The sequence below is a fragment of the Lycorma delicatula genome, chromosome 5 (genome assembly GCF_047948215.1).
Source record: "Lycorma delicatula isolate Av1 chromosome 5, ASM4794821v1, whole genome shotgun sequence".
NCBI lineage: Eukaryota > Metazoa > Arthropoda > Insecta > Hemiptera > Fulgoridae > Lycorma > Lycorma delicatula.
In genome coordinates, this window is record NC_134459.1 from 93868340 (window position 1) to 93891391 (window position 23052).

The following is a 23052-nucleotide window of genomic DNA, read 5'->3' on the forward strand; positions in this document are numbered from 1 at the left end:
ATATTTCTTCAAATTCAGGGGAAGCAAGATTTCACCAATTTATTGACGAGCTAGAAGAATTGATAAGAAGAAGCCGTAGGCCTTTAGTTTTAACGGGAGACTTATACTCTGAATGTCAAGAATTGGGTGGTAGGATTTTCACAGGTCGTGGATACGCCATGGCGACCATGTTTGCGGCGGTGGGACTTGTCGCATGCAGTAGGGGACGTGTCCCCACTTATTTTGGACGAGGTAGTGGTTCGATCGTGGACGTGACGGCTGTGACTGAAAGAGTAGTGCTGAATATAAGCAACTGGACGGTGAAAACAAGAATTAGCCACAATCACGTTTACGGTTGGATACCTCCGACTTGGACTAGTTAGAGTTCCACGCTGGAAACCTACAGAGAGACTGACAAGAGATGTTGTAGACGAGGTTTCGAGTATGTTCTGTGGAGATACACAAATCACGGATTACCAGATCTCCACAATCACGGAAATCACGAAATAACGGAATATCAGTATCGGAATACTTTGAAAATGTATGCAGACGTACTGGGTCAAGGGAAGGTCCGGGTAAGCGTAGACTCTATTGGTGGTCCTCTTTCATAGTCGAAAGGAGAGCTGCAACACTTGCCTCAAGGAGTAGGCTGCAGCGAGATACTAGGAGGAACAGTAGTGTTGACGAAGGGCTAAGAGAAGATTACTACCGTGCCAGGAAGGCATTAACAAATGCAATAAAGGACGCCAAGGTTAGGGCATGGAGCGAACTGCTGGAAGATCTTGAAGTAAACCCCTGGGAGTGGATGCTTACAAACTGGTCATGGACCGATTTGGACGACCAGCCCCCCTCTTTCTAGTGAGGTAACGCTGCGAGTTGTAGAGGAACTGTTCCCAGTAGTTGAATCAGACATTACACCCCAACAAGAGTCCAAGACCAGATTTGGTTCCTGGTAAAATAGTCAAGGAAATGGTGGCCAAACACCCCTGGATTGTGTTAGATGTCTTTAATCGGGCCCTAGAGGGCTCTCGTTTTAGCATGCTGGGAAGAGCCGTACTGGTTCTGGTACCTAAGAAGAGGGATAGAGTGATGGAAGGAATCACGTACCGACCAGTCTGTCTGTTAAACACGATCGGTAAACTATCTGAAAGACTGATTGTTGATTGTTGGAGTTAGAAACGACGGGTAGATTCTCTCCTAGACAATACGGTTTTGTGAAGGAGAGGTCCACGGTAGATGCGTTACTATTCGTAACTAATCGGTCTGCAGACCGAGCGGGTGGCAACTTGTATCGAGGGAGGATTCCGTTAGTGGCCTTACTAGATGTCAGGAACGCTTTCGGCTATCTCCCTTGGCCCGTAATCAACGGAGCATTATGAGAAAGCAATATTAATAATTATCTGAGGGGCATAATGAACTCTTATCTACACCAGAGGAAAATACATGTATGCAAGTATCCATGTATGTGCCAAAGAGGGCGAAATTCCGGTAGAGATATTCGGGTAGGGGGTTTCACAGGGTTCGGTCCTTGAGCCTTCGACAGAGTATTGAGACCGAAGTTTTGAAGGGGATGCCAAATTGATAGCTTATACCAATGTGCTGGTCGCCGGCAAGACGGAACAAGAAGTAGAAGATTGTGCAGCAACCGTGACGATAGTATACAAAGGTGGCTTGAAGGGAGAGGACTGACATTAGCGCCTAATAAGTCATCGGGAGTCGCATACAGGCAGGAGAAAAATCAGTGAAATATGAGTCAGAGTAGGTGATACGATAATCCCCACATCTAGATGTATTAAATATCTGGGTGTGTGGTTGCAAACCAGTAAGCTACAGGAGCAAGTCGAGTTGGAGACTCCTTAGTGGTAACAGGGATATTTTCGCTCTGCGTTCTTATAGTGTTTTGATAGGATTTTTGGAGAATTTAACGGAACTGTACATCAGGAATCATAGTGGATTGGAATAACGGACGAGTTTACAAAGTTTTACGAGTTTTTGACACGGATTGTTAAAGATATTAGCCTTTTTTTAAGATACTGCTTATTGTTGTGAAAAGTGAGTTTTTTTTATTTCATTTTGGTTTTGGTGCGATATTAAGGTGTTTTAGGATTTAATATCGGTATTAAGTGTATTGACAAGACATCATAAGTCATGTGAGTGAGTAAAAAGTATTAGTTGTGCTAAATTTTTATTTTGAGGTTATACATATAGTATAGAATATTGTTATAATTTTTCTAAGTCGAACCGGCAAGTCTAGGCTTGCTGGTGACGTCATTACGAAGAAGTAAACAAGGACTTAGAATTATTTCCAGTAAAACGCGAGACTTGGTGAAAATTATTCTAAGTCCAACTGAGTAGAGTTTTATAGAGGGAAAAGTTTTTTTCTGTATATTTCTGCTTCCACACATCCAAATTCAAAAATTCCTTCAGATCTTTACGAACCACATCCTTCCGGGTCCATTGCCCACCCCCCTCCTCACCCAAAATTTTTGATAGGTTTTTTGGAAGAATACATTTTACATACCCCAAAAAATTTTTAGCAGGAGATATTCTGAAAGAGGAGATATCCATAATCAACGAACAATCTGTGGAGATCAAGAGATCTAAAGTTCAAGATATACTATGACTCAACACTATCTGAAAAGGCATGTATGGAGATAGTGTTGAGAGCGGTCAGGAAGGTAATGCAGCAATCCTCTGATGTTGCATTTATACTGCCGTCGGGGAATATCGGCAATTATGCCAAAAAGATTGTTTCATACTTGGCTAAATACAAAGTGGAGCCGGTCAAAGTTCTGACCATGCATGCGGATAAACAAGGAAGGCAAACAAGACCGGGGCAAGCGGCTATTAAAAGAGCAACGCCACCTGCGGAGGAGAGCCGTACTGTTATTGTGAAAGCAGCAGGCAAAACATATGCCGAATTACTTACTACAATGAAGTTTGCTGTCAATGACGATGAGGCTAAAGATGTCATCTCTCTCCGTATAGAGAAAAACGAAGAATTACACGTTAGAATCCAAGGAGCGCAAAAGGCGACCGAATTCACAAACGTGCTTCGTGACAAAGCGGCAAAATTACAAGTAGATCTAAAATCTAGATCAGGAAGAAGAACAGTAGTTCATATAAGGGACGTCGAATCTGATGTGTCAGAACAAGAGATCATGGCTGCAGTCATAAATAGGATTGGAAGCAACGATGAAGTTAAAATTTCCTCAATAAGGAAGGGATACGGGGAAACGCAAAACATAACAGTAATTACATCATACAGAGCCGTATGCAAGTTAGTTGAACAACGAATTAAGATAGGCTGGGTCAATTGACACACTTATATAAGAGAAGAAGAAGAGAAGTGCTATAGGTGCTGGTGTTCGGGTCATCGCAGGCACGATAGAATGGATATTTGCTTCAATTGTGGAGGCAAAGGTCATAAGATTGCTGACTGCAAGGAACACAGCAGTTGTCTAGATTGTGGAAGCCAAGAACACCGCACCGGAGGCTGGGGGTGCCCAAAGTACTCGAATGCTTAGAGTTTTATTGGTCAATGCAAATAGAAGTGTACCTTATCTCATGACTTTGTCAGCGAACTGGTTATTGAACAGAGAGCTGATCTACTGATCGTCACTGAGCCAAATAAATATGTCCCTGGTCGAACAGGCTGGGTTGCGGACACAGACGGGTACATAGCCATTAAGTACGTAAGTGGGAGGATAGCCTGGAGAACTTCGTCCAGATCCAGAGGCATGTTGGCAGTAGACTCGTGATTGGTGTGTATGTATCACCTAATTGTGATATACAAGAATTTACAAGACTGTTGGACACAATACATGGGACAGCAGTGAACTCAAGAAAGTTATTATATTAGGTGATTTTAATAGTAAAGCAATCGCAGCAGGGAGTACAAACACCAATCAAAGAGGCGAGATTCTGACTGGCAATGGAAGCTGTGGCTGCCATTGCGTAAACGATGGTACTCCCACTTATGAGGCGAGAGGACACTCGTCAGTCCTAGATTTAACAATCCTTGATGATAGGTGGAGAAGGGAGCAGTGGGAGTGGCGGGTGCTACCACATGATGTGGCTAGTGATCACCTAGCCACCATAATCAGCATAAATGATCCAGATTTTGTAACTAGAGAAAAAACGCCCCCCTGCAGGCTTACGACGGAACAAATAGAGAGGATAGTCAGTAGAACGGCAGTAAGGCTCAGCAATATAGAGAACTTACACCAATCGCGCTGGCTAATGTCATAAAACAGGAGATGGGTAGGGAAGTCCATAGAAGCACAAAGAGAGACCCAGTCTACTGGTGGAATCGAGAAATAGAAACCCTAAGAAGGCACCTTCAATTTTACAGAAGAAGGAAACAAAGACTTAGGGTAAGCGGTGGACAGGAGTATGAAGAAGCGTCCATTACCTACATAGAGGCCAGACGTGCTTTAAATAAAGCGATTCGAACGTCTAAAAGGAAGCACTGGCATAGGCTCTGCGAGGAGTTGGATGGGGATCCCTGGGGGCAAGCATACAGAATTGTTACCAAGCGTTTCGGCAGGTGCTTGCCCACACTAAGTAAGGCGCAGATAGAGCTTCAGATTAATGAACTTTTCCCTGCAGAGGTGAAACGGAAGAAAACACAATAGATTGTGAAGCTTTATGTTCTCAGAATTACACGTGGCAGTTGAACAGCTTGGTAACAGGAAGAGCCCGGGTCCTGATGGTATTCCCGCTGCACTCCTCAAAGGGCTAATCAAGAAAGTCCCTTATGAGATACTCGAAGTGGCCAGCCACAGTTTAGAGAACAAGACCTTCCCAAGTTACTGGAAGGAGGCTAGAGTGGTGTTCCTTCCAAAAGGAACAAATGATAATGGAGACAGTATATAGACCATTGAGCCTCCTTAATACTATGGGGAAGGTAGTAGAAAAAAAGTTGGCTTGCCGAATTGTTAAGGAGTTAGAAGAAGGGTCAGGAATTAGCGACAACCAGTATGAATTCTGGAAGGGTCACTCGACGGTCCAGGCGGCGAGGAAAGTTATACACTGGGCAAATCGATTATGTCAAATCAGCGGGCCCCAAGATCCTCTAAGTGAAGAGCAATATCGTCTACTGTGATCTCGATAATGCTATATGCGGTACCCGTGTGGTGGCCCTCAGTCAGTATAAAGAGGAATTTTAACAGACTAGTGAGCACTCATAGGAGGCTGTTGCTGGGGGTCGTATCAGCTTACAAGACGGTCTCCTATGATGCATTGTGCGTACTGTCTGGGGTCCCACCGACAGATTTGATGGCTCTGAACAGAGTTGAGAGGGTGCAGGGCCTTGAACTAGATGAAGCTAAATCAAGATTAAGACTGAGATGGCAAAACAGATGGCGAGAAGATGGACCGACCAAGCGCACTAAAGAATTGATTCCCGATCTGGATGCATGATTGGACAGGAAGCAAGGGGAGACTAATTATTATATCAGTCAATTTTTCACAGGTCACGGCAATTTTAATGAGTACCTCCATCGTGTTGGAAGAAGGCCAGGACCAGAGTGCATGTACTGTGGGAGAGCAGATAACGCAGAACATACATTCTTCTTTTGCGAGAAGTGGGCAGCAAAAAGAACGGACTCTGGTATCAAGGGCAAGAGCCCATTAGAACTGATAGTTTATATGCTCAGGAATGAAATAAACTGGAAAAAAGTAGCAGAATTCATTAATGCTGTGCTATCAGAGAAAGACGTGGACGAGAAACAAATGGGATATTAGTGAGAATAGGGTAGGGTGGACAGCCTCAGTGGTGAAAGACGACACGACGGCACGCCGAGGTGTGTCGTTCTCAATGATCCGTTGAGGACTCCAGGGGATTGATAGGCTCTGAGAATAAGAATTAAATGAAGTAAAAGACCCGGCACCACGTCATGACTATCCGATGTATGGCGTGGTGTCAAAATTTTGGGCAAAGAAGTATATCACTCAAAAGAGCTGATCGGCTAGCCGACCTGCCATGCCGGACTTACAGCCAGTAGGTGGGGAGGCTCGTTAGAGTACACTAGACACTCCCCTGGGTGGCGCAATATCAACCAGTTGGACCGGCCCAGGGGAGTAGAGTGAAAAAAAAAGGCTACAGGAGCAACCCACCAGGTTGGTTTAGTGGTGAATGTGTCTTCCCAAATCAGATGATTTGGAAGTCGAGAGTTCCAGAGTTCAAGTCCTAGTAAATTTAGTTACTTTTATATGGATTTGAATACTAGATCGTTGAAACCAGTGTTCTTTGGTGGTTGGGTTTCAATTAACCACACATCTCAGGAATGGTCAAACTGAGACTATACAAAACTACACTTCATTTACACTCATACATATCATCCTCATTCATCCTCTGAAGTATTATCTGAATGGTAATTATCAGGGGCTAAACAGGAAAAAAAAAAGATTACATTTATAATTTTATTTATTTATTTTCTTATTATTTAACTCACCACCAGTCATGCTGGTTAAAACCTCCCAATGATCTGGCGCCATTATAATACACAAGTGCCATTTTAATTTATTAACAAAAATGAGAAAATAATATTAAAGTTAATTTAACAGATAGATGTTTTACTATAACCACTGTAGATTTTTCCTTGTTCTGTAACAGTGTGGTAAACAAATGAAAATTTATGTTGGATCCCGTGCAGAACTCGATGATTTTATTATTCTAGTAAAATAAAGTCATCACATAAACAGACATCCGAATACTGAATCATAACATAAAAGTTTTAAAACTAAATTCTCAATAACATTTGTTTTATGATTTTGTTTTATTTAAAAAAAATAAAACTGAAATTGCACAAGTATTAAAAAATATAATACTTAATTTAAGTTTGATTTTGATAACAAAAAAAGGGAGCAATTGCATAAAAATATTAAACAGTATGGTGATAAAATAAATCCATATATAAGTAAAAAGTATGGAGTATGAAGAACAGGAAGGAATTAACAAAAATTAAAAATATAAATTACCTGATATTGGTGTGAAATATATTGATATTTAATGCTGTATATAACACACAAACATCATCAATATACTTAGTGATGAATTAACATAGTGACTAAATATACACATGCTAAAACTAGGAACTGTTATAATTAATTCCAAAAGAATCTTCTAGAAAATCAAAAAAGCCATTTTTTTTAAATGACTTCTGTGTCTCAAGAACTCAAATATCCTAAGATTTTCATTTCCACTTTTTATTTAATTTAATAGTGTAGAAATGTATGAAAGATTTTTGACTGACTTCAGTTATCAACAGCACAATGAATTTAAAAAATAACTTTTTGTGTAAAGAAAAAACTTAGCCGCTAATTGAGATATTTTCATTACATTTTATTATTCACACATACAACTTTTCATATAAGCTTTCAATGAGCGTCATTCTGAAAAAGACATCAAAAAAATAAAAATTATTTTTCACCCAAAGTAAACAAATAAATAATGAATTAATAATAATGTTATCTATTGCTAGAGATAAAAAGAAAATGTCAAAGAAATTTAAGATTACATTGGTTGAAATGATGTTACAAAGTGTTTCACTAATGATTTTTTGGTGTGTTATTCAATATTACATCAATATTTGGGTATGTTAATAACAGCAAAATTTGAAACATTTTTTTTTAAACTTATGAGCTATTCATTCTATTGAATAATTGTTTATCATATAATATATAACGTATAGCATATAATATAGCAGTTTAGATTGTGAGCATAATTTATTTATTTCCCTTTGTTTTATAAAATATTGTGACTAAATAAATTAATTTATGTTAATGAACTTTATTGATTAATATAAAGCACACTTACTTGTTTATTATAAGTATTTTATAGATTGCTTTATGTAATTTTCAGTTGTCTTTGTATATTGAATGGTCTGTAATTTCTGATTCTAAAAACTGAAAGTTAACGTGGTTAGTTAAGTTTGATGTATCTATGTATGCAAATGAGGGCAGGTGGTTGTATTAAAAATTGGTTGTTTAAAACAATAAAAAAAATTATGAATCCATAATCTTTTTCAAGTACTGCATCATAATCAAAAATTACGAAATTCATAATCAAGTGTGAAAGTTCTCATATTCCCACCTCCCTATAATTTTTAACATTACCCCTTTAATACAAACCACATAACTCAAGTGTTTTTCTTATTTTAATGCACTATTGTTCAAAAAATTTTAAATGTTTCTTTTTAATTAAAAAAAAGATTAATAACTTAATTACCATATGACTTTGTTTTTGTAATAAAATATTATTTAATTTGAACATAGGATAATTTGAATTTCATTCAGATACTTACTATTCATGTACTAGAAACATTATCCTCATGTTGATTTAACATGATCCCGTGGGATCAACATGATCCCATGTTGATGTACAATAGTGAGTTTATTTATATTCTTCAGATTGTTGAAATCAAAACAAAATTACTTTTAAAAGTCTACAACAATGGCTTGATAGGTAATGTTTTTGTTTTATCTGTTAAGTGCATCACCATCCTTGAATATTTTTTATACTCTTTTCAACAAATTCAAGCAGTAGGCTGGGAAAATATATCCATAGCTGTTTAAATTTGATGATCTAGAGAAACCAATTCAGTAAATGTTACTTTAGCTGTTGATGTTTTATCCTTACTCCACATCAACTTTTAGGATCTTCCCAGCCAGGTGTCGCAGAATCTTGATGTTATTAGGAGTGCAGTTTACAATTTTATCATTGTGCCATTAAAATATTAAATTGCATACATTGTTTAATTTGTAGAGATATGAAAGTTAATTAATAACCTAGTCTATTTCATATACTTTTTAACAAAATAAATGCTATATGGACTGTGGCACTGTAAAAAACCCAAAGTTCCATTTTTATTGTTTGTTCCACAGAACAAATGCTAATAAAACAAAATATGGTTTTTGTCTGTATTTTATTTCAACTTATTTAAACATTCCAACCCAAAGGTCATATTTATTCCACCTTTGAGAAGCAAGGCTTCTTTTCTCACCTGTTTTGTAATGACTCTCATAATATTTTCATGATTGATGCTAAGGTGTTGTCTTTATGTATTTTAGGCTAAAAAAAGACAATAGTTGTGCACCATTTATAAGATGCTATCAATACAAACCCCTATCTATAAATATGGTTTTGCTGTGTAGGGAATCATCTCCCAGGTGTGCATCAAACAGATTTAAGATGAAAAAAAAGAAAGTGAAAAAATGTTGAAAGTGTAAAAAATGAGTTAAAATTCAATTTTTTTTTACTGGGCCATTGATGCATTCAATCGCCATCAGTGGTTGGTGTATGTCATGTCACTGCAATGGCCAGTTGTATGTTACTTTTTCTAGAGCTAAGTCATTTCAACATATAAAAGTAACCATTATAGAAAATTCAGAACAAATGTTGTTACATGATACATTCACTCTATTAACGTTATACACCAAGATATTTTTTAGCAACTATGTTTTTCATCTTATCTATTGTTCTGTACAATTTGTTACTGAAACTTTTCAATCACTCTCCTTACTTTTCCTCTCTTAGAAATAAATTATTACTGCAGTTAATATGATTTTTATCTATTTTTTATAAAATTTTTAACCCATGTGTCATATCAAACTTGGAAGTTTACTCTAACTGAGGCAATATGTGAAATTTTTGCACAGGTCTCCTTGATTATATTTGTTAATTATGCTCACATGCATTAAAATAAAACTAATTTAGCATCAAATTAGGTGAATTCCCTGATTTTAGTAAATGAAAATGATGTATTGAATAAGGAAGGTAATCAAGGTATGATTTAATAAGTGTGAACCAAACTTTTAAGATTATGGAATTTTTATGAGTAATAAAATTCAAAATATCCTTTTTACATACAATAAATGGTATAAGGTTAAGAGAGTTTTCCATTTCTTCAGAGTTAGATGTATGTAATTTGTTCATGTATGATGCATTTTTGTCACACCAATAAGTTAAGTTATGAGTTTGGTGGTTTACTAGTTTTAACACCATCTTCATTGTATTTTTTAGGTGGACTCATCTAAGTGAACTATTAAAAAAGATAATTGAAGAACGACCAACAAATGTAATTGATTATTTTGAACAGTACAGTCGACGTTTAAAAGAAGAACGTTTTGCTACTGTGAATGAGCATTTGAGAGATGTTTATCTTCCACCAATTAACTTGAATTATGTTAAAAAACAAATTGATTTGCTTAAGGTAAAAAAATGCCTCATCTCCTTACTAAATTATAATTTAATAAATTTAGGACTAATTTTTAATGTAGTCTAGAGGCTATAATTATATATTTTTGCCATAACCCTTAAATTGTGAATCTAATAAAATACCCTTAAGCCGATTCTATGAAAAGTGGAATCTTAATCCAAGTAATCAGAATTGGAATTTGATCAGACTGCATGTTTATTGTAGTCTTTTGTCTTTTTTCTGTTGTAGTATTTATTTACATGATCTATAATAAGGTTAGAAACATTTTGGGAAGGCTGCCCCTCTGAATTTGCTATTGAAAGTGCTGACTGCTACCTAGCAATTGCAAAATTGGGGGAGAAACAGGGTAGTTCAGACACTTGCCGTACAATTTGGATGTACATGCCAGATCCTAAATTCATAGTATTATTGCTAATGTTAGTATTGTAATCATGCTGTATTTTGCTGTAAATAAGAATAGTAACTCTTTGTACTGACAGCATAGTGGAAGAAGAGCAACACATTGTATAAGGAAAGATACATGGAGAATTCATTCTGAGACTGGGAGTTTAGTCTTTTGAAAAGTTTTTGAAAACATGGTTTAACTTGATAGTGTTGAGCAAGGAACCAACCCACAGTCATCTCATTCTTAGAAAATGAGCTCAAATAAACCATTAAATAAAAAATTCCACCCACAATTTTACGCAACATTTTTCATTGTTAGATAATTTTAGTGATAATTTATTTTTTCCAAAATTGTTTTTTTAAGGTGTTAGGTTAGTAAGGCTCGGGAGACTTTTTCATGGCTTGATTTCTTGTTGAATTATTAGAAAAGTAGCATTTAAAATTATTGGAAACCAGCAGGTTTGGGTTTTTGTTGCATATTATGGTTATTAATTGTACACAATCAAAAAAGACATCACTAACCAAAATTTTTTTGATTAGTGTAATAATTTAGCAAATTATACAGATTGAACATTTTCAAATTTTTTTTTTATATCATATAGAATCAGTTTTAACTAGTTCATTGTAAAATAAAAACATATATAACAATACAAATAACATTAATATATATATAACATTATATTCAGGAACTTGCTATTGCTTGATTCAGTGAAAAATATGTTAAGCACACGTATTTGTTGCTCTTCAACTTCAAAATCAAAAAGTGTATTAAACACTTGCAAATCATCAACTGCATTCTTGAAGCAAAAAAATGATAAAATTGTTTTGCATACAGATTCTATATTGTCAGCTTAGGAGCTGATATTAGCTTACCACCAGGCCAAGGTTATCAAACTGGATGTAAAAAAAAGTGCTTTTCTGTAATCTTGCATTATGTTTTCTTTATATTAATGGTTTGACACTTGACATTATTAGAATATTCTTATCACAGTGTAATGTGGTACAGGTTACCTTGTGTAACGACAATTTCTTTTGTTAGCAGCCAATTGATTTTCTTTTTGTATAGATTAATTTTATAATTAACAATAGAATTTATAACTCGCTAGTGCTTAGAAAATTCAAAGGAATGCTATAGTTTATTTTCATTAGTTGTCTCACTCTGTAATTTCTCATTACAAAGGCATAGTTTTTAGCCATAAAAAGTTTTTGCTGTAATTTGATACATGAGAAATTAGTCACTAGGTAAAAACAAATGTTCTGAAATAAAAATTTGTTGTACTTTTTAATCTACTTTCTAATTTTTCTAAAAATATATAAAAATTATATTTGTCTTGATATTTTGCTAGTTCTTCTTGTGACAAATGTGGTTAAAAATGAAGTTTGTGCATTGTAAATTTCAAACAGAAAAGTGAAGAAATCTTACTTTCCTGCCTAGCGCTATAGCATGCTTTAGCTATAGAAGGGAAAGTATGGTAATCGGTCCATATTTGCAGTTTTCACTGGTATATGCAATCGGTATATGCAGTTTTCACTGGATCTTTACATTTTGACACCTAAGGAACCCAAAAAACCAGTTGGAAATATTCCAGATGTTCTACGTAATGTGTGTGTGTGTGTGTGTGTGTGTGTGTTCGGTGTTAGATGTCACACCCTAAATCACCTTATTTAAATTTTTTAACTTAAAAGGTCAAGGGGGTGAGGCTGTGGAGCAAGATCTCGAGATTTCGACTAATTAGGTCTTGTTTTCTTAGGCACATTTGTTAGCAATTAACAAATAATTTTTTTTTGTTTTTATTTTTTGCAAAATTGCACTCTTACCCCAAAAAATACTCCAAATAAACTAGTGGCTAAGTGGGTATATTGTGTCATTAGTACCTTATCTCACAACAAGGAGATCTAGTGTAGCACTGACGTACAGCTTCTATATTCGTCTTCTATTTTGGAATGTCACAGGTGAGAGGTAGACCTTAAAAAGGTGTGCAGTTGACCCCAAAAAATACCCTCCCCAAAAAAAATCCTTGTCAGGCGAAATCCTACCGTTTCTAGGCATTTCATACCATTCCTGATCTATCCAACCCCTGAACCAAAATGGCCCCCGAAAATTTCTGACCCTATTTTTGGCAACATACAAATCACCTCCCTTCAAAACTCCCAAAAAAATCCACCCCTCCCCCCTGCCACGGCCACCTGAAAATCGCCGAGTGGGGTGTCGATTTCGAGTGGTTTTCATCCGTGAACAAGGATCTGTGGTCACTTGTAAATTTGAGTAACCCGTTGTTGAGATATGGCTGATTAACCGTCTAAGACGACGAGGAGTCCGACCCGCTCACCAGTATGCGGAGATATTCAAAGAAAATCAAGAAGAAGCACTGCTGCGGCTCTAGGACCATCTTCGGTGAAAAGTTGAAAAACACCAAAGGCAACGGAGACGATGATTACGACAAGATGGAGACGACCGAGGCCAGTGTACCTAAGAGGAAAATCAACGTCATCGACGACAGCAGCGATGGAGATCTTTCAGATGGTACAGACATGGACCATCTTATGCATTAAATTGAGAAATTAATTGCATATATTCAACAGAATACAAACACCAAGCGTGAAATTAAGAACTGTACATACCGAGTGCTTGAATACGCCAAAGATATGGAGGCCACAATGTACACATTGTACGTATTTCCAAATCCATTGCTTAACCAGGAGAAAGCCGGACAAAATTCTGGTGATAAACGAAGGCTGACGAGAAATGAGATAAGTGACAAAATAAAAAGAGCGCTAGAGACAAGAGATATGGGCGACTTGGAAGAGGTTATGAACGTACGATGGCCAAAAGATTTATTTAAACGCGAAACGTTGACTATGGCTTCTCGGCTGAAGAGGTAGAAGGTGCCTGGGCATTCCTTTTGTCACAAGAGCACTGGGCATATGGTTTATTCGGCAAATCAATAAGAAAAGCTGCCCTGGAATATCGAAGAGACTAGATGCGGGAACGAAGATGCCATGTGGCATAGTTTTAAGAGATACAAGAAGTACAGATATATTTTACCCGGAAGGTGAGAGCCCTGATAATTTCACTACCTACGTGATCATGGTCGAAGAGAAAAGCGAAGATTTGGTCAGAAATCTTAAAAAATCCTTATGCAGAGTTCGTAGCGCTGACAACGGAAGACTCTTATTTTACATACCAAATGATAACGCAAGAGATAAGACATAAGAACATATTAAGAATAAGACGTATAAAAGATAAGAATAAGACACATAAGAAGAATAAGCCGCTATGAAGCTCGCTTTCGGGAATACCCAGAAGGCAACAGTTCTACTACTAACGAGACACGCCAAACTTTTAACGAATAAGTCAAGAATTAAAGTTGGATGACATTCGTGCCGTATCGAGGCCGTATGGAAGAGACTGGTTGCAGAGTTAGAGGACGATGTATGAGGGAGGGCGTATCGGATTGTTATGAAGAGGTTCGGTGCGCCCCTCCCCTCGCTTACTCGGGACCAGATCGAACAAGCGATTACAAAACATTATATTACTAGAGAAGGCGACCGTGTGGTTAAATCAGATTTTGCCAAGAGAATATTCTCCATAGATGCATTACAATGGGTGATTACCCACATCAACCCAAAAACGAGCCCAGGCCCAGACGGGGTACCAGGCATATTACTGAAAGAGCTGACCAAGAAATTAACGTGGACGGTCTTAGAAGTACTGAATGAGGCTTTGAAAAGGGGAACCTTCCTCACATCTTGGAAGTTCGGTAGATTGGTGTTAACTACTAAACCAAATGCGAATAACATGGCAGTAGCATATCGACCGATTTGTCTTCTACCAACGATTGGCAAACTGTACGAGAGATTTTTGACGGATTGCATACAGGAGGAGATTGTAGCAACCGGAGGCCTATCTCGATCACAATATGGATTTCAGAAAAGAAGGTCGACCGTAGATGCTTTAAGAAGAGTGGTGTCGTCGGCGGATGGATGCAGAGCAAGCACCTGGAGGACCAGACAAATTCCATTAATGACCCTCCTGGATCTCTGCAATGTGTTTAACAGTCTCCCATAGGCTGTGGTGGTCGATGAATTGGAGAAGAGAAATATCAGTGCCTACTTACGGGCGGTTATTTGCGATTTGTGCGCAAGAGAATTGATGATTGAGGCTGAAGACTGAGAATATAGGTTCCAAATGCGGGGAGGGGGCGTGCCGCAGGACTCTGTTTTAGGCCCCCTCCTCTGGAACATTTCGTTCGACGGCATCTTGAATTTATGATATCCACTGGGCGTGACTCCAATTGCGTACGCGGACGACCTGGCACTCTTAGTGTCAGATCGGTCCGAAGAAGAGTTGGAGGAGAAAGCTAACAGGGCGATTGAGCTGCCGAACGCATGGCTTCTAAATCGAGGACTTCAACCAAAGAAAACTCAGGTCCTAGCAATAGTGGGCAGAAAGAGAATCAGAACCATCCGTGTACGTGTAGACGAACATATTGTTGAGATGACCTCGCATGTGAAATACTATGGTATGTGGTTGCAGCAGTCGTGGAAATATAGCAAGCAGCTCATCGAAGAGATTACGACGAAGGCTGAAAAGCAATAAATAATTTTAGTAGGCTGATGGGCACAAATGGGTCTCTAAAGCATCCCAACGAAAATTGATTACGGCCGCCGCGATTTCCATAATGTTGTTTGCCATATCAGTGTGGCATGCGGCTTTCGATACTCAGCGGAACAAGAAAAAGCTAAATGCGCTGCAAAGGAGAATGAATCTTAAGATTACATCCGCGTATAGAACGGTGTCCACTATAGCGCCGGGAGTCCTCGCGGATTCCCGCCGATCCAGGTGAGGAAATGCTTATGCATCTATGAGGGAATGAGTCGGCAAGATGCGACAGACATACTAGTGCAGCAATGGCAGGCTATGTGGGACACTGCCCAAACGAGCAACTGGACAAAAAGGTTGATTCCCACACTGCGCCCATGTTTTATTTCAATGATGCACTACCTTATCATAGCAAAGTTTTGCATCAAGTAGTTTTGCATCATAGCATCATTGTAAAATGCCACCATTCAGGTTCTGATATACTAGTAGGTAGGTAATGTACCATATCCCTGACACGGGGAGATGGGATATTACACCTCCCAGTTCCTCTCTGGCCATGGGGGATTCGAAGAATATCTACAAAGGTTTAAAAGAAGAGAATTTAACAATTGTATATATTGCGGATATATAAACTCATCAGAACATACTTTCTTCTCCTGTGAAGAAATATATATATCTTTCATCTTTATCTTAAATCTTTGATATCTTAAACTTATTTTCTTTTTGAGGAGTCTGATTACATTTAAGTTTTCTGCCTTTTTTCTTTCTACCATTTGATACTTCTACATTTAAATTATTAATTAATTTACAAAAATTATTGTCATCCATCTCTTCAGTCTGCATATTTAAATTATTTGAATCAGATATATTATCTACAACTGCAATTTTTTTCTTTAAATTAATTCTTGAACATTATCATCATAATTGTATTGTATTAGTAAATATAACAAAGCAAAATAGGCATATGAGGGATTATTATTTGTTATTATTTATCTTTAAGGTAGTTAATGCTAGTCTCTAAAAAAATATTTGGTGTTCCAGTCTATTAGCAATAATGTGAAAGAAAAAGTAGAAGAAGAAGAAGAAGAAGAAGGAGTACCAATTGAAAAATCACCACCTGGTGAGGAAGGTGATGAAGCTCCTGCTTCTAACAGAAAAATGGGATTTTTGGAACAAATGAATTTCTTCAAGGAAGCAGGAGTATGTTTATCAAATGATGAATGTTTTTCTATCAATGTTGCAATTCGTAAACTTTCTCAGACAGCTCCAGTTAAAAGTACACGGTTTGTAATTAATTTTTTTTTTTTGTTAATGTTTAGGATTAATTTTATTTCTGATCATTATACAATATGGTATTACTTAAAATATTATTTTCAAAATTGTAAAAAATAAATTTAGGTGGAACTATATAGTTCAGTGGGTTCGGCAGCTTACACAGCCGAGACAGAATGTAATTGGTACTTTTCTCTCTGGCATTTCTTGTAATCCTAAAATATTCCTGTACCTCAGTACAAAATCGTTGATCATATCAATCAACTCAGTCATAACATCATTAGAAACCAAGTTGGTAGAAGTTAATAATGCTTCTAACCTCTTCAGAATGGCAGCCTCAGCCTTCTTAGCCTTCAAAGGCGGTAAGATCTCCTTCACCTGTCATGTGGTAAGAACAAATAGTTCTTCCATGAATCTAGTATCTGACCCCGAATCAGAATCCTCCATTTCCTTTTCTTGTCTTACCCCTTTCTTCTGAACAACTGCCTCAGTTGCTTCAGCAACTTCTATCTTCCTACCCTTACGCATCCAGGGTGACACATTTGCCGCACTGACAGTGTCACCATAATCAGAAGCGTCACTACTCTTTTCCGCAGCCTCTATACCCATTCTCAGACAAGCTTCCTTCAGCAATTTCTGCTGAGCCTCCTTCTCCCTTTGCAGTTTCTGCTAAGCAATCATTTCCAAACACTCCCTTTTCTCTCTCTCCCTTTGCAACCTTTCTGCTTCAGCCGCTTTCCATCAAGAAATGCGTTTTCTACAAGAGTCTTCCAGACTGCTCATGTTTATGGGTCAACTCAAAGCGCAAAGTAAATAAAAATTTCCAGTAACAAAAAACAATGTATATTCTAAACACAACATAAAAATGAAAACCAGCTAATAATTAACGCAACACAAGATAAAATTAGATTAACAAAGTAAACAAATAGTTGCTTACGACACAACAAGCCAACCAAACACAAGAGCCAATCAGAACAACCAATATGGCTGTTGCTAATATAAACAACTAATATAGAAACTATCCTCATAATATAGATAACTATACTCAAAATTAAAAAAAAAACTCAAAATAAAGAACAAAAATAATTATAAATAACACCAAATATACCAAAGAAAAACCACATTAAATACTCTCCAGGCAGGTGACTTAAATAAATAAATCACCACCCAGCAAAAAACCTAGATAGCCAAAGACTACTCAAGTAACCAAATCCAAAAATAAAAAAATAGAACAAATAATATAAAACAGTTTTCTAAAATTGATACCAAAATGAAAGCCAACCCTTACCTAACACACAAAAACCAAAAACCTACCAGTAACGATATACATACCACTAATAGAATGTGTATCGTAGGAGCCAACAGAAACACAACCTACTCGCCGCCATTGCATGTCAAACTCTCCGTTTAGCACACCTAATACTCGAAGGCAAACAGCCCTCGCGTTGCGGGAGGCGCAGAGCAATTCAATCATCGGTCTTCCATTAAAGTTATGTAAAGCCCTACACCGATCCCTTAGTGCGCGCCTGCAGTCCTCATCCCACCAAGGAACAGCAGGCCGCCTTGGCTTCACAGATCTTAAAGAAAAGTTCATTGGCGCTATCGAGAATCTCATATGTAAACCTGGCAAGTCGGTGGATCGCGCTACCGCTTTTGTCATACCGATCAAAAGAATCCTTGTACCCGATCCAGCACGCTTTCCGAACTAACTGCTTGGCTGGCTCTTAGGCAAATCGCTATTACAAACTGAGATTACAACCGGTCTATGGTCGCTTCCAAAGAAATTTTTGGAAACGCTCCAGGAAAGACGTAGGAATAATAAGGTTGCTGAACATAGGGACAGATCGATGTACAAAGATGTACCAGATAAAGATGATACAAATGTGTACGACGCATCATTCAATAAGCAGAGATATTAGTTCTGCCTCAGTCGATCAACTATACTGCCTCGGGATGGATGAACATGATGGTGAGCCCCAAGAATGGTGAAAAGAAAATTTGAGAGAAATTCTCGAACTTGTGAGAAATTCATCAATTTTTCTCAGATATGTAAGATATTCATTCTTCAATATTTCTCAAATTTGCTATAAATTTTTCCGTTTTTCTCAAATTTGCGACAAATTCTTCAATTTTTCTTAAATATTGGAGAAAAATCATAGAATTTCTCGAAAATTTGAGAAAAATTGTAGAATTTGTCGCAAATTTGAGAAAAATTGCGATATAATTGATAATCACCCCGAAGCGTTTTACGCCTAAAAAAAAAAAAAAATGGCATAAAGTGTATGCAACTTTTATTCCTTATCATGAGAAATTCTCTTTTTTATAGTTTGTTGTTATAACTTTTTTCAATGAATCTTTAAAAAAATACCAATTGTCTTCATCAAGCAGAATGACTGGTCCTCTTGTGAATGTTTTAAAATTTTGGTAGTCTAGTAATAGTAAGTAGATAGTAATAGATAGTAGATGAATCCTGCATCTGTAACTGAAATCTGTTTGACCTTTCTTGCATGACACGAATATACTATCAGATAAGCACAAACTGAGGTCATGGATTAAATTTAGTTCAGATCTGTATCAAATGCAGATTTATGGAATGCAAAGGATTTTTTGAACTGTGTACAGGCAAAACTTAATTTTTATACTTATTACAGTAAAATTTATACTTATTGCAGTAAAATTATATTCCTGCTAGAGTTAAGTACTATATAAAATTTAGTATTTTGATGAAATGTTGAGAAACAATTTCTGTATAGTACCACATTTTTACTTCCTTGTACGAAGTAAAGAAAGTATTGCGATCGTGATAAATTTCGGTTTTGAGATTTCAACAGAAATATCCATTTTGACCATACCTGAATCCATTTTGACTAGTTTCGGCGTGACGTCTGTACGTACGTATACGTATGTATCCCGCATAACTCAAAAATGATTGGCCGTAGGAAGTTGAAATTTTGGATTTAGGACTGCTATAGCATCTAGTTGTGCACCTCCCCTTTGGATTGCAATCGACTGAATTAAAAGTGTCCAAAAAAAACAAAATTAAAAAAAATTCGGATTTTGGACTTTCTCTTAACTGCAGTAAAAAGCCCTCATTGAGAGATTTTCAACGATATATCATAAGAAGTACTTATTTTCATTGGTTCCAGAGTTAAAGCCAAATGAAATTTTAATTAATGAAATATTTGGATTTTACAAGGCGAAGGCACATCGGTTCGAATCAGACGTCTCGCCTTTTTCTTTTAGCTTTTTTTAACTTTTTTTTAATTTAAATATTATTGATTTATTAATAATTATTAACCTCGGATTGTAAAAAAATAAATACGATAAATAATAATTCAATAACAATAAAAAAAATATATGAAAAAATATCACAAGTTATTAATGAAATAAAATTTGTTGTACTTTTCATTCTAAAAAGATGTGTATATGTACTTTAATAGGTGTACAAGGAAATCATGTGGTGTCCACTCAGATTTTTTCCTAAATTTTTTTACACTTTTGTTTAAACTATTAATGGTACATTTTGATATGCATATTAATATTTTTTCATGCATTTACATTATTTTTTAATCCTATTATTTTTTTATATTATTTATTTTACTTTTTATTATAGAATTTTTTGTTTATAGATTTTGGGGCAAAATCTTTGGCACCAGATATGACTATCTAATTGCTGAGTGTGAATTAACTGATGAAGAATTGAATAAAAGACTAGAGGTAAATAATAGTCATACACGAATAAATAATTTCACATTAAAAGTTTTATGGGATAATTAATTTATTAACATGACTTTTAAAAAATAAAATTTAACGCAAACTAAAAGTGCTGTCCTAATGGATGAAATATATCTTCAGTGGTGGGAAAGTTAACTCACATGTGATTCTTGACATAACATTTTCACTCAATATGTTGACAAAAAGATATCCCAGTTTATAGATGAAATTTTTCTGTATCAGGCTACAAAAATATAAATGCAATCTATTTTCTGTTGAACCATTGAATTAGGCATTATTTTCAATATTCTTCTTAGATTGTTCTAGATGTTCTCTAAGTTATTATCGTAGTTTTTGAAATTTTAAAGTGATTTCATATTGCAGACAATTATATTTCTACTCTTGATGACATATTTTTTTACTCTTGTTTCTATAAAAAATGCTTTATTGAGAATGCCATGAATTCATACATTTCAAGTATATTATTTTTCTTTTTAGTTCATCTTTTTTTTTTTTTTGCATAATTAGAAAATTGTTTTGGTATAACAATTAATTGGTCTTTAATAAAAGCAGCAACGTTTTTAGATTTTATTAATTTTTTTTCCTTGAATCTGTTGACTGTGTTTTATAGGTTTTCAGTTTATAACATCTTTGTTGTTTACTGCTTTCAACAGTTTTTATAATAAAGATTATAATATTTAAAAAAATTGTTTTTAAAACTTTAGAACTTGAATGCTAACATTCAGCTATGGAGATTATATAATATTTAATTATATAATATTTCTGTGTGAGTAAATTTGATAAGATTTATTATATAATCACAAAAAATTTATTCTATTAATATTATCTTAATAGATAATTTTATAATAAAAGTATAAAAAGTTATACTTTATCATAACAATCTTTTCCCTTTTTGTTTTTGTAACTGTTGTTTGAATTTTAAAGTCATTGAAATTAATTAAAATGTTTTTGAATAAAAGGTATAGTTTGGTGAAAAATGTAATCAAATTATATTTAAATGTTAATAATGTTTAATGAAAAAAAATTATTATTTAATGAAAAAGTAATTAGTATTTTATTTACTTTAATCTGTCTACTCATACTTTGAGAAACAGTATACTTGTATGTTCATTAAATTTTCTTAGATAGAGATTATCTTAGTTGTCTAGGATGCAATAGATAAAAGAAATCATAATTAAAAAATGTGGAGTTAACTTAAATTTTATGTTCAAAAATATCTATGAATAAATTTTTGCATAATAGAAATGGGCAAGTAAGAATAAGTAAATGAAAAAGTTTTTTAAATTACTTTTATTAAAATTTATATTACTAATTTGATGGGTGTGTTCCTTCCTATGTAAAGGTACAAATAACATATTTATATAAAATACTGTCTTAATTGCCAGTATAATTGACTACTAGCAAAAATTTTAAGTAATACAGGAACTGCAATAAAGAATAAAAACTAATCTATGAGGGTAAAAGTGACTTCCAAATGGTTGTTGAAAATAAACTCCTGTCTGGCATCCGTTTAGTTCAGTACTTGAAAAGCAGTAGTCAATAAAACATTGACTTGTTAGTTTTGCTGCACATAGCATCTATTGATGATTGTGTTATATTTAAAGTAATACTGTTATGAGTGACATTTCTATGAATGGCAGTGGTATCCAAAATTTAAAGTGAGACACATGTTTTCAGAACAAAGGGCAAAGGACTAAAATTATTTGCTACTAATGAAAACTTAATTAAGCCATTCAAGAAGATTTAACTGTGCTTGCCAGTGCTTTGAAACCAATGAAAGCTCATGAATGTGTTAATAAACCACCTGGGTATCTAGATATTTGATTTAACTGGTGAGATCTGCCAAAGCTAGTGCAATGTAGCAAAAGTGTCTGAATGTGGGTAGGAAGTATGTGTAAAAGTAATATAACTTAATTGCACAATAACTTTTTCTTAAATTTCTTTATTTATTATACTTATTAAAAACGTTTTTCATCTTAATGCTATTAAATTCTTGAGTGTTTAAAATAAAACCGAATGGAACAATATAATTAACAAAACATTATCATAATTACAATGGACCCTCATTAGTAGAACTCATTTTGTAATGCAGTGTTTCTTAGTAGGAGGGATACATTAATCTGTTATTTTATACTTTCCCAATATTCTTAGAACTATGACATATGTAAAGTATTTAAAGTACCAGAGAAGGCATTAATAAGTGTTACCTTCTCTGAGAGTAATTACACTTACTGTTTAGCCAAATGCTTATGGTGAATAGTGTAAAACTCTTCCTAATATCTTTAGACTTAGTACAGTACAATACTATACTTAGTATAGTATTGTACAATAGTATTTTAGGTTTGGTGAAGACCACCAGTGAACTAGTTTGGTGAAGAAGGCCACTTTACTCTTCATATTTCTTAGCTGACATGTCATGCGGTACTTGTTATTTTCAGAAAGATTTGCCATTTCTGTGGAGACTTGTAATCAGGCTGCATTGAACCATGACGATTTTGCAAGTATGTAAGATGCTAAAACATCTAACATACAAAAAATTTCAACGAAAAATAAGTTGTTTGTATCTAAAAGTAACAAACAAATACAATTTTAACAAATACATTAAATATTAATATCAATAATAATTTTTGCTTTTATCAACATTTTTAGATATTTTATACATGAATACTTTATTACTATGAAGTAATATTATTTTATGTTTTTGAAATGTTACATTTCACTTAATTATATTTTTGTATTCATTTTAAAACGTACATAAATATATTTAAGTGTGTAATGATAACAGTCTTCTATTATCCACAGAAGTTTGGTAATTTTTAATTAGAAAATTACTCTAATAGACTTACTTTGTATCAG

The 23052-nt window shown here is 35.3% G+C and overlaps 1 protein-coding gene across 1 annotated transcript in view; it reads left to right on the plus strand.

Annotated features, from left to right (window-relative positions):
- Nucleotides 1-9121: 9121 nt before the first annotated feature.
- LOC142324630 (radial spoke head protein 6 homolog A-like) overlaps nt 9122-23052 on the plus strand; it is a 38836-nt gene continuing 24905 nt past the window's right edge. The window contains exons 1-5 of the mRNA XM_075365478.1: nt 9122-9153; nt 10007-10196; nt 13170-13394; nt 16231-16465; nt 20075-20178. Coding sequence (XP_075221593.1) covers nt 9122-9153; nt 10007-10196; nt 13170-13394; nt 16231-16465; nt 20075-20178 — 786 coding nt within the window. The remainder of the gene's footprint in view (nt 9154-10006; nt 10197-13169; nt 13395-16230; nt 16466-20074; nt 20179-23052) is intronic.